Genomic DNA, 13,177 nt, shown 5'->3' with positions numbered 1-13,177 from the left:
AGGAGGATGTATATGTATGTATTGTTGAGCTAGTCGCCATCTTGATGAGATTCTGTATGAGAAGGAATTTAACACATGAACTAAACTAAAGTAAGTGTGTTCGCGTATTATTTAACTGATTATTATTGACAGTGTCTGCTTACTACGCTGTGTTGCACGGGATCAGTGGCAAACGTCTGATTTACACTGGACGAACCTGTCGTTTTGTATGCTCAAGATATCCAGTTACTTCAAATAAATAGGCTAACACGGTTTTACCAGCAGATTTCCGGTCTTCCCCATGTGATCACCGAAAGTTAATAATTATTACAAATGTTTTCAGGAGATCGACTGACAATTTTCGTCGCACCGAGACTTCGAAATTGCTTCACTGCCTTACGGAATTTAAGTTAAGCTCAATTTAATCACGATAGAACAGTATTGAACTGTGTGAATGTGATAAGCCTGCTTTGTGAATGAAAATTCCCTTAACATACGCATGTTTTTACTATCCTGATCAGTGAAGCTAAATCAGGCCGGTGTGAGAGAGGTTTTTAAATTTTTTGAATACCACGAAAGAAATATTAAACAGAACTCCCGACCAAAATCCACGTGCCTTCTGGTTGTGGGAATATCTGAAATATTGTGTATGTCAGGGATGTATCTGAACTCTTCCTGACCTGAAAGATAGCATACGACAGCATATCGCTCTGCTTACATCGATATGCTGCGAGCAACTGTGGACGCCGCTGTGTTAGGGAGTCGAGAGATCATATTGAACATATGTCGTAACTTGTGATCATATCCTAATAAACATGTCAGAACCACCGTTATCATGTATTTGACCGTTCCTTTCCTTCTCCTGCACCCACACCACATTATGACTGCTTACAACAGCATCTTTTCACCTGGTGGCAGAAAATGGAACTATTATTTTCGCAGCATACACTGCGAGCGCACCGATTAATGAACATAAATAGGATGTTTCAGCATTCTGCGATGTAAACAGCCCGCACTGCAGCACTCGGAACACCATCGGTTTGACTGTAACCACCCAGTAGATCAGTAAACTTCCAGGTTACCTTCTCTATAATAAAGAGTTGTCCGTGATGTGTCGGCAGCTGGGCCAACACCTAGTAGATAGAGGTGGCTTAAAAAGGCACGCGAGACTAACGCAGACGGGCGTGAAGTACTGGAACAGGATACGTAATTAATGCTATGAAGAAAAGAACGGAGTTTCTCATATACTTATCTTTAATTTCTTCTTGTACATCTCTATGGTGAACACAAGTGAGACTCTAATTACAATCACTGTAAGGCTAATGGCGCCTTGCTAGTTCGTAGCCATTAACTTAGCTGAAGGCTATTCTGTCTCTCGGCTAATGAGAGAGAAAGGCTTCGTACGTCTAGTCGCTAGCTCTGTCGTCCGTACAACTGGGCAGAGTTCGAGTCAGTCTCTCGAGACCTGCCTTGTGGTGGCGCTAGGTTTGCGATCACACAGTGGCGACACGCGGGTCCGACATGTACTACAGGACCGCGGCCGATTTAAGCTACCACCTAGGACGTGTGGTGTCTGGCTGTGACACCACAGTCCGTGTATACTGTAAATAGCCTGTTTATGTGTTTTTATGTTGGCAGCGCTATGGACTGTAAATAATACCGCTGACAGCACTCTGCGCCCTCGGTAAGAGACTGCTAGTCCGTCCAACCACACAACCACAGAGTCTCTTACCTAGGGCGCAGAGCGCTGTCAGCGATATTAATTACAGTCTACAGCGCTGTCAACACACACACACACACATATAAATAGGCTACTTACAATGCAACCAGACGTATGAGGTTATGTATGAGTGACATACTTATTCAAGGAGTCTGATTCAAAACATTTGAAAATGTATTGCGCTTTGATAGACAGGGACCCTTCACAATCACATAGTGATGCGCAGACTGATAGATTCAGAAACGGACGACATGTTGTCGATATAAGGGTTTGTTCATTAGCACCTCCATAGTTTCACAAGACGACTGCTCGAAAACTACAAGACACACAAAAAATGACACATTTCAGTGTCATGTTTCCAAGTTTCAATTCGTAGTATGCACCAAGGTGTAATTGCACTAGGGGGCAGGTATATCAGAATATGTAAAACGATCATATAATCCATACTGTTGTTCCGGATTGTCTGGCAACCCAATTAAAAGATTTGCAAAAGCAGCCTGCTGTTGCGCCTTTCCAGGCAATTTTTGTCAGTGTCTTCAATGAACAACATGCACGTATTGACACTTGCCGTGTCACAAACAGTACCCACTTTGGCCACCTCTTATGTGAGCTATAAATTGGAGAGACGCTCTATCCACTGGTGAGCGGCTGTTTCCTGTATGCATCTACTTTTCTAGCAGTCGTGATCCGATACTCCAGAGATACTTATGAATGACTACGTATATTGACGGAAAGCGGACTGTTGAGGGGAAAAATATAATAGGCCTACAAGTTTATAAGTGATATGACGTAAACATCATGGATTAAAATCAGGGCAAAATGTCTGCACACAAACTTTTCGTCTAAAGAGAATCATTGTTTCACATTTTGTACACTTCGTTAGGTGCCGACAGCTTCCAGGGTGTCTTGCAAACACGCTGCTATTACTCACCTGAAAAGTTTCGCAGTAGGTGGATGGATAGCAAGTAACAGCTGTTCCATCCTGTCCGATGTGTGGAACTCGAAAAGTTTGCGGCCCCACACCCGAAACTCAGCGTCCGGATTGCGCTGGCAGTTGCATTTGACGCCGAAGGCGACGCTCCCGATGACGTCTATCGTGAACCTGGCCGAAACGTCGCGAATCTCTACAACTTTCTCGCTCCTCGCTGCATCGTCCAGGACTTCCACCATCTCGCGGCCGCATCTGTCTATCGTCTGCAAGCATCAGATGTGCAACCATCTAAAGCTCTAAACTACATTTCATCTCGTAGTAAATAATATACCGGGTGATCAAAAAGTCAGTATAAATTTGAAAACTGAATAAATCATGCAATAATGTAGATAGAGAGGTACAAATTGGCAAACATGCTTGGAATAACATGGGGTTTTATTAGAACCAAAAAAATACAAAAGTTCAAAATATGTCTGACAGATGGCGCTTCATCTGATCAGAATAGCAATAATTAGCATAACAAAGTAAGACAAAGCAAAGATGATGTTTTTAACAGGAAATGCTCAACATGTCCACCATCATTCCTCAACAATAGCTGTAGTCGAGGAATAATGTTGTGAACAGCACTGTAAAGCATGTCCGGAGTTATGGTGAGGCGTTGGCGTCGGATGTTGTCTTTCAGCATCCCTAGAGATGTCGGTCGATCACGATACACTTGCGACTTCAGGTAACCCCAAAGCCAATAATCGCACAGACCGAGGTCTGGCTACCTGGGAGGCCAAGCATGACGAAAGTGGAGGCTGAGCATACGATCATCACCAAACGACGCGCGCAAGAGATCTTTCACGCGTCTAGCAATATGGGGTGTTTTTTCTTGGTTCTAATAAAACCCCATGTCATTCCAAGCATGTGTGTCAATTTTTACCCCTCTATCTACATTATTCCGTGGTTTATTAAGTTTTCAAATTTATACTGACTTTTTGATCACCCGGTATATGTGCAAAGATGTCCAGGAATAAATTTAGCTTTGAATGAGGAAAAAACTATAGATGCTGGCCACAGTAAGAATATGTGAGACACCCATGAACAACTGAACAGCATCCAGTTACAGTATTGGAGAAAGAGTGCTTCTGTCACAAAGACAATTTTAATATTTCATGACGAATAAATCCACTCCACTTGTATTTGACAGATTCTTTATTTGGATAAAGTAGGACACATGACCCAGGTGTCAGGATGTAAATCCCATCTTCAGGCGCTTGATTTGGGACGAGAAAGTCGTACCAGTCACGTAAAGAGTCCAGCAAATTTATCAAATCTGTTGACCGGTCTTGTAAGCACGACGTGCTGCGGGCTGGGCACATAAGTGGCCCCGTTTACCCAGTGTGGTACTGGTTCACCCAGAGAACCTTTTCATGCCTCACCCACACGGGATCTCGCAAGCTACTTGATAAATTTGCTGGATGTTTTTTAGATGACTGGGCGATTTTCTCCTATCCAATGAAGCCTCTGAAGACAGGATTTAATTTACAAGCTGAAACCTGGGACGTGTATACGATTTTATCCAAATAAAGGATTCGTTAAGCATAACTGGAGCGGATTTATTGATCATGAAAAATTTTAGCAGTAGTTGTTCATGTCTCCCAAAAAGTATATTAATATTTTAATAGTCTGGAATCAAGTTACCAGGGTGTCGATAAATGTACTGGTCATCGACGCAAGACCAGAGTGCATAAAAAGCAAAATGGTTGATACCAGCTCACTTGACAATGGACAGATCGCGAATGCCCGACTATGGGGCACTTCATCTCCGAATATGTTTGAGCACAGAACTTTACATGTGTCACTGTGTCAATTTTGTGTCTTGCATACTTCGATTCCGGGAAAACTCACGCTTCCAGAGAAAACCAAAGCGACCGGAAAGCTCTTCAAGAGGTATTCTCGTATGCAAGATGTTTATTCGGAACGAGGTGAACACATGTTAGTGTTACATTTTGCCTCAGCAGCGAAATACGTAACATTCTGTTTTTTATCGTGCCCATCCGTGTTTTCGCTCACAATATCTGCAGATAATGGAGGGCTCAGTCGTTCTCGAATTGTTTCAAAATCATTTAAGCAATTCAGCATCACTTCAATCTTAGGACTGATACATAAACAAAGAAGCAACTCATTACAAGAGAATAGCGTTTTTCCTGAGATTTATCACAGTTAGGGAAGGGACGTGTTCAAAGAAGGAATATAGATTAACTATGAGGTCATTAGAGAAAGAGCTCTAGATTATATTGGGGCGGGATATTTGTAGTGTTCTATTACACCCCCCACTATGGTACAACACTCTCTTTATTAAACAAAAAATATGGATTGACTGTAATCACTTGATACTTCGCAATTCCAGTCCACGCAGGACCACTCTAAATTGTTAAACACACCGGGGGAAATGGGGAAATAATACCGACTTTCCAGGGCAAAGTAAATCCGTCAGTAATCCGTACTATCGCAATCCAAAACACGGTTCAGTGGAGACTCCAGTAAACATCCAGGTTACATAAGCACAGCGTAAGCGAGGTAGAGACTTTAGCATAGCATGATTCGAAGTGTCTTTCAGCCACACAGAGGCTGCGTTTTATCTCCGAGCTGCATCTTCAGCAGGCCCCCCTGCTGGCGGCCAGAGGAGCGGACACTATCGACTTCGCCCTCGGATGACAGAGATACAGCAACCACTTTATCGGAAAGGTCCTGATATTCAAGTGAAGCGAGTTATATTAGCCACTGAAAACATAAATCAGGATGTCAGGATTGGTAACTTCTGCCCTTTGAAAGGTGGCTACACTGAGCCACAGCGACAGAGATCGCTAGAGAGCATTGTTCCGCCGCCTCCACGGGAGTGATTATTGAGATGTCGTAGTAGTCAGTGCTTGGGGAGAGCTCGTAGTAGTCAGTTCGTGTTGAGATGTGCTTGCTGAGATGTGATACTGAAAAATTCTTGTTGAGATGTTGTAATAGCGAATCGGTGTGGAGATATATTGTAATTATGAGAGTGATTTTGGTCAATATATGAAGGTAACGAAACTTGATTTATTTTTCATTATTTCCATGTTTTAAATAATGTGTCATAACAGGTTCAGTCAACAAAGCATCTGGCTTGTGTTCTTGGATTAGAGTGTAATTGTGGTTCTCTTGAGTAATTATGGTAGTCGTATTTTCTTTAATTAATTCAGTATAAATGGTATTTGAAATTCTTGTCTTTTGAAGAAGAACCGTGCCAGATGTGTACGTTGAGTCATACTTCCACACACAGAACAGTTACTCTTGTGCTTGTTGTTGCGTTGGTTTTATAGTTGCTGGGGACTTAATTAATTAATTGTGTTAATGAAAATTTCCATTTCATTCCTTGTTGTTGTTCTAAGCAGTCAGATAGCGTAATAATAACAGTCAGGGCCAACCGTTTACGAGACTTCGTAACCGGACAGACAGATACTAAATCGAGAAATTAAAATTATTTGCATTAATATTTTAATTAAGCCCCCATGCACGTGGCGACCGCTGCTTCGGATCGTCCCTTGGAATTCCTCTGATTGTAAAAATAGTAGACAGTAGCATTGTTGTAGTAATTTGTAGTTTAGTAATTATAGTCTATTTTGCATGTGTAGATTTGGTAATTGTCATTCTTATAATGGTATTTTTTCTCTGAATTTGATTTGTTGTCTTGTATACGCGTTTGACGATTTAGTGCAATTATTTCAATTGTTCGTTAATCGTGTTTTTTGGGAAACATTTCGAGTGAATGGTATTGTTGATTATAAAGAGTCATTGTGTGTAATTTTCGTACTGTGACGAGTTTTGTATGTTTTGTAAATGATTACGCGATCGATGAAAAAGGCAAAAATGATGGATAGTCAGAATGACGAAATTGTTGACATGGCGAACTCGCCAACACAGGACAACAGTACGATAAATAATGAAGTTGAAAACAATTTAATAAGCAGGGAAAATAGTCCAGAACCCTTTCAAAATTTTTCTCAATCAGAAAATTTAGAGAATACGAGATTAACGATAGAAGATTCTGGAATAGTATCGAACACAGATAGCTTTACAGCTATGACGAAGGAAACTGGTTTTGCGGGAAATGTTAGGGGCGAAAAGAATTTCGAACCGGCTATTATGGAGCAGTTGTTGGGTGCAATATTAAATTTGGGATCACAGTTACGATCTGAATTGAAAACAGATAGGGAAACAATGGGATCACAGTTACGATCTGAATTGAAAACAGATAGGGAAACAATGGGATCACAGTTACGATCTGAATTAAAAACAGAGATTGGAACTTTGGCAACACGGTTAGACTCACAAATGGAAACAATGGGATCTCGGTTAGACTCACAAATGGAAACAATGGAAACACGGTCAGACTCACTGGGATCACAGTTGGGATCACAAATAGGAACAATTAAAACAGAGATGGAAACAATGGAAACACGGTTTGACTCACGAATAGGGACATGTTTCAAAAATATGAAAGATGAATTAAAGAAAGAAATTAGAGAAGAAGTACAACCGATTTTGAATTCTCACAATAATAGATTAATTGCAGTAGAGATTAGACAAAGGGAACAAGATAGAGAACAGGAAGAAAGAGATCGCGTGATAGTACAGAAATTTTCAGAGTTAAATTTACAACGTGCACACGATAAGGAAGAAATATTTGAGAGAATCGAGGAATCTGTAACAAATAACCTAACACAACAATATGAACAGTTAACTACTAAATGTGACAATACTGAAACCCGAGTCGCGACACTTACGGAAGACGTAGGTAAACAGAAAGAAAAAATAGGTGACTTATCGGAAAGAGTTGAGGAGATTTCAGATAAATTGACAAATCTTAGTTTACATGGGGACAGAGATTCAGATGATACAGCTCCATTACCATTTGCAGAAACCGAAGAGTACCAGAACATAAATAAGCATGTTGAAAATCAGGGAAAATTTAATGAACGCGTTAAAAGGGAAGTTGAGGCATTACGAAAGCAAGTCAAACAAATTGAAGGCGAAATCGTAGGAAAAGACAGCAGAAGAAATTTAGAATCACAGATAGCAGAGGGCTTTGAAGAAGATAATTTGTTTCATTTACGGGACGCAACAAGAGAGCGCCAGGCGCGCGAACTTGACAATAATCGACATTCAAACTGGGACAGACGCGGTAGGTCTTTGTCGCCGCGAGGCGGAAGCTTTGACTGTAAACACTTCTTGACTGTTCGGAAATTTAAGATCTTTTGCAATTCTAGGAATGACATACGTCCATGTTCATGGTTGGATCAATTTACGTACGCACTTCCGCCAAATTTGCCATTAATTCACAAACTGAAAATTATGTGCAGCTATTAATGTCCTCAGGGGATTCACTATACTAAGTGAATATGTGCCGTAGCGATCATAGGGCCCCGAGCTGTAGTGGTGCTATTTCCCTTTTAGTTTTCTGCACCGCTGCCTACTCTTTCACTATTCTTTGCCTCTATAAAAACAACTCTTCTACTATCAATCTATCTAGACAGTAGGTAAAGAATAACCAGATTTGACTGTTTTACCCGAAAGTGACTTTGGAAATTACCGTTTGGACTTACTATATTTTCTGCAGCATTCATTCGTAGTTTAAACAAAATTTTTACTGTTTATCTTCGTGACAATATTACTTCTTATGTTGACGACATTCTTATTGCTAAACGTTCCTGGAGTGAGCATAACAAAATTTTGGATTCATTATTACGTATCTTTGCAAGAGTTGGCATTACAGTGAACTTAAAAAAATCTGAATTTGGTCGTTCTGAGGTGAAATTTCTCGGTCACATTATTTCTACAGAAGGTATTCTTCCCGATCCAGAGAAACTAGATGCTATTCGTAATTATGCTGTTCCTACCACAAAACGTGATGTTCGTAGTTTCCTAGGTGTCTGTAATTTTCTTAGACGCTTTGTTAGATTGGACAATTTGGCCACACCTCGTTTATGTGAATTATCTGGAAAAAATTCTAATTGGTGTTGGGATGAGGAAGCTCAGTCAGAATTTGAACAACTTCGTGATGCTTTAGTTGCTGCCCCACTTCTTTCACATCCGGATTTATCTAAAGACTTTTGTTTGGCGACGGACTCATCATACAAAGGCCTAGGGGCACATTTATTTCAAGAGATAGAAGAAAACGGCGTTGTAGTACAGAAGACTATTGCATTTGGAAGTCGTGTTCTCTCTAAATCCGAAAAGAATTATTCGATTACGGAACTTGAAGCTTTGGCTGTTGTTTGGGCTTTCACAAAATTTCGCACATTTTTGTTTGGCAGACATACTAAGGTTTACACCGATCATCGAGTTCTGGAATGTCTTATGTCGACAAAATTAACTCATGGCAGATTGTCACGATGGGCGTTGTACCTACAGGAATTTGATTTTCGTATTGTTTACATACAGGGATCTTCAAATATTGTTGCTGATGCTTTATCACGTGCACCTATGGGTTTGAAACAAAGTGCTGAAGAGGACTGCAAAGAAAACCATTATTGTTTGATGTACATTCAAGGTGTGGCGTTTGAGAACTTTATTTCGTCTTCGCTCCAGGACATCGCTAAGGAGCAAAATAAGGATCCAATCTGGAAGGACATTAAGGAGAAGTGGTGGAGAAAGGAAAGCGTAGCGATCAGACAGTATTATTTAGTTCGCAATGATATTCTTTTCAAACGAAAATCGGTCGACAACTCTGTTTGGTTAGTTTGTATTCCTGATGAGTGGGTCAATAAATTGATTTGGTACACACATTTCAGTTATGCGCACTTTGGTCCCAGAAAATGCTTTCATAAATTACGAGAAAATTGCTACTTCAGTAATATGGAAAAACGTATTCGATCTGTTCTTGCCAAATGCAAATTATGTCAAAAGGCTAAGCCGCCAACAGTTTCTCACAGAGCACCGTTGTTTCCTATCATTCCAGCGAAATTAAAGGAGATGGCTGCAGTCGATTTGTTCGGTCCAGTGGTTCGTTCTACTAATGGTTTTGCGTATATTTTCGTAGCAGTGGAATTAACATCAAAATATGTGTGTTTTACACCTTTACGCAAAGCAACAGCTCGTTCAGTATCTAATGCTTTCATCAAACATTTTCTTAAGGAAGTTGGTCATGTTGATAAGGTTATATCAGATAATGGATCACAGTTTCGCTCTAAAATTTGGCTTCGTACTCTACGGCGTCGGAAGATTAAACCAATTTTCATTTCACTTTTTCACCCTCAATCTAACGCTTCAGAGAGATGGATGAAGGAAATCAATAAATTGTGTCGTCTTTATTGTCATCAGAATCACAGAACGTGGGATCAGTATCTTCATATTTTTCAAAACATTCTGAATGAACTTCCTAATGACTCAACTTCTTTACCGCCTCTATTGATATTAAAAAATAAAGTACCAACAAATCGCATTTCTGAAATCGTTCCTTTTCCGCCTTCACGGAAACTGCGGCATTCTGAAGTTGTCAACCTGGCTCTACGAAATATTGCGTCTGCGGCTGCAAGAAGAGAGAAATCAGCTAAACGTCCTGGTCGTTTAAAAATCTTGTCAGTTGGTCAGAAGGTGTTAATTAAATCTCATCGTTTGTCTCATAAAGGAAAAGGCTTATGTCGCAAATTTTTTCTGCTTTATAACGGTCCGTATAGAGTTCGCAAAATTATTCATGATAACACTGTTGAAGTAGAAACTCTTAAATCTCGGCGCTCTAAGGGAATACATCATATATCGAACGTAAAAATTTTTGTAGAATGACATACTTTAGAGAAACTAACAGCTACGTAAACATGCGGAGAATGCAAGAGTACCGCGCTGTGTTTTGGCGGCGGCACATACTCAAAGCAACAGTCAGTCTGCGCGCCGCACAAGGCAGTCGTTGTCCGCAAACAATTACCTTCCTACGTCACGCGCCTACAGCTGATCGAGCGCTCAGTGCGAATGCACTGACAGACGTAAACAAATACACAGTCTAATTTCTCCGACTAAATTCTGTATAAAGCTATAAGGACTTCATAAATTATGTTATTAACGTTCAGTATTTTTCAGGATACGGTTGTCTAAAGTATTTAAGACCTTTAGGTAAATTCGGTGCGTGTCCGACGTTAAGACGACTTGCTATCGAGAAAATTTCAGGAAGAATGGAATTTCGAAGGAAAAAAAGAAAAAGTAATAAATTAAAAAGGGTAACTATTAATTGAGTTTATTTTTCAGGTAACATAATTCCACTTAGGTACGTACTTTAGACATAATTTGCTGCTTGCAATTACGTGATTCATACTTTGTGCTAATTTCATGTTCTATGAATTTACTAGTGAAGCGACATGCTTACGCATATTAACTGATTTTGACAATGATTGACTAATGAACAGGGTTGTTATTTGTATATATTATGCATCGCTTGGCTGCTATGCTTTTTCACTGACGTCATATTTTTTTTTATTATGTGCCTGCTGTGCTTATTTATTTAAATTATAATTGTCACCTGATTAATTGTGCTGATGTGGTTAGATATGTAAGTTATACTTTGTGATTTATCTGCTTGCGCCTTCATGTTTACTTATTAAGATTACATATAAACATTTATTTGCTTATGCTGATATGATGCTAATGACCTGTTTATTATGATAGATAACATATTTGCTGCCTTGCTTATGGATTGCATATTTACACATTTCTGTTTTGTTGTCATAACTACTCTTTAATTTGCTCTAGATAGAAATGCTGATATACTGTGTACGAACATAGAGTTTAGGTTACACTGTGGTATTAATTATAGATTGTTCGCTTGGCAGAGCCTCGTTGTAAGAATTGTGCTGCATCCACTTGTTGACATTCTGTTCTCTACTGGTATATTTACTCGCTATTGCATGTTTTGCTTACGCTCAGTGCCTTATATTTTTAAGATAAGAAAATGAACTGCTATAATTCGACGAACGACATTAGTAAAAGAAAGTCATAGAAGTCACATGAGCTGAGGTTTTATGGAAGCTGTATAAATTTATGCTAATAGGAAGGAAGCTAACGACATGACATACCAAAACTAGGTTTAGACCATTGACAGTTATTACACTGCATTTTTCGTGAGCAATTGAAATAGGAAGTGACACTTGACACAAAAAATACTCCACATGTTTGCTTCTGCTATGATTCTTGAAGTGGTGTACACACTGTGAAATATTATGATCATTCACACTCCGTAATCGTACTTAATTACTGAGAGTTAATCGAACTGAAGTCTGTTAGAGGTCATGTATGCATTTCTTTTATTTAATGATGGACAAGGAACCAAAATGTATCTTATAATTTATAATGAGTAGAAAATTTGGGTCAGATGGATTACACAGAGGTTGTGTGTGGACACTGTGTCTTCGGATTGTATGGGATGCTGAATTGAAGTTGCACTAGGAATTTGTCTGTACTTGTTCGAGGAGACTGACTAGAGGAAAGAGTTGTTATGGAAGTGAAATGATATTGGTGCTGAGGTTTATATGTATCGACGTATTATTGAGGTATTGAGATTATGTGAAGTTGATGATTATTGGAGTTTTGGTGGATAAGAGGTAAAGTAAATGAGGAGCATATTGTTTTGTTGGTTTATATGGAACAAGGAGGATGAAGATGGCAGACTAGAACACTAAAGTGGAAGGAAGATTGTCTATACACACACTTGTTAAATCACTAAGCAGTATATACTTTTTTTTGAGAGAGGAAGCATGTGCATATCTTGGCTCACTGACAGTTGTTCAGCAACAGTACAATTTGATCTGGCTTGGCAAACATTGGTCTAGACATGATGACTATGACGTTGACTAACTATTATTGACTGTTATACATTGCTGCCACTACTACTTGATACACATAATGAACATAAAATTTCGACAGAATTGCATTTACACAGTTAACACTATTCAATTACACAGTAGCACTAATGTGGATGAAAGATGAGTGAGTGTGTTTTGTGTGTTTTCCTTTTATAATCCCAGAGAAGTGATCCCAACCTATCTCCTAAATATTATTTCACTTGTTTGTTGTGGCTTGCACTGACACCCATAAATATTATAGGTTAACTGTTATTGTGTACTGTAATAGTTAATGTGACAATTACCTGATATCATTTGTGTGTTTATTATGATTTGTATGTTTAGTGTAAGAGCATTGATAATAATTTGTTAAAGAAATTGTATGTGCATTCAAACTATTGTTCATGACTGAACTGTCTCAGTAGTTATGGTGAATAGTATGGACTGTTACTTGCACTTTTTCTACATGATTGGTGCCACAAGGACATGTTTAATTTCTGCTGATGAACTGTGTGATCAGTGATTGTAAAAAATTATGGACTGTTACTTGTACCTTTTCTACATGATTGGTGCCACTAGGACATGTTTAATTTCTGCTTATAAACTCTGATGAACAGTGTGATCAGTGATACTAGATTTTATGGAACTGCTTCTGCTGAGAAATGTGACTTGTTGCTGTGTGTACCTACTCAACATTGCTGG

General features: G+C 39.3%; 1 protein-coding gene across 2 annotated transcripts in view; it reads right to left on the bottom strand.

The window, feature by feature from the left end:
- The window catches only part of LOC126263114 (cytochrome P450 6k1-like), a 277,469-nt gene that overhangs the window by 76,632 nt on the left and 187,660 nt on the right, over positions 1-13,177 (bottom strand). For both annotated transcript variants that reach the window (XM_049960123.1, XM_049960124.1), the window contains one exon: positions 2,631-2,893. In XM_049960123.1, coding sequence (XP_049816080.1) covers positions 2,631-2,893 — 263 coding nt within the window. The remainder of the gene's footprint in view (positions 1-2,630; positions 2,894-13,177) is intronic.

The sequence above is a fragment of the Schistocerca nitens genome, chromosome 6, assembly GCF_023898315.1.
Source record: "Schistocerca nitens isolate TAMUIC-IGC-003100 chromosome 6, iqSchNite1.1, whole genome shotgun sequence".
Taxonomy (NCBI): Eukaryota; Metazoa; Arthropoda; class Insecta; order Orthoptera; family Acrididae; genus Schistocerca; species Schistocerca nitens.
This window is presented reverse-complemented; position numbering and strand designations above follow the sequence as displayed.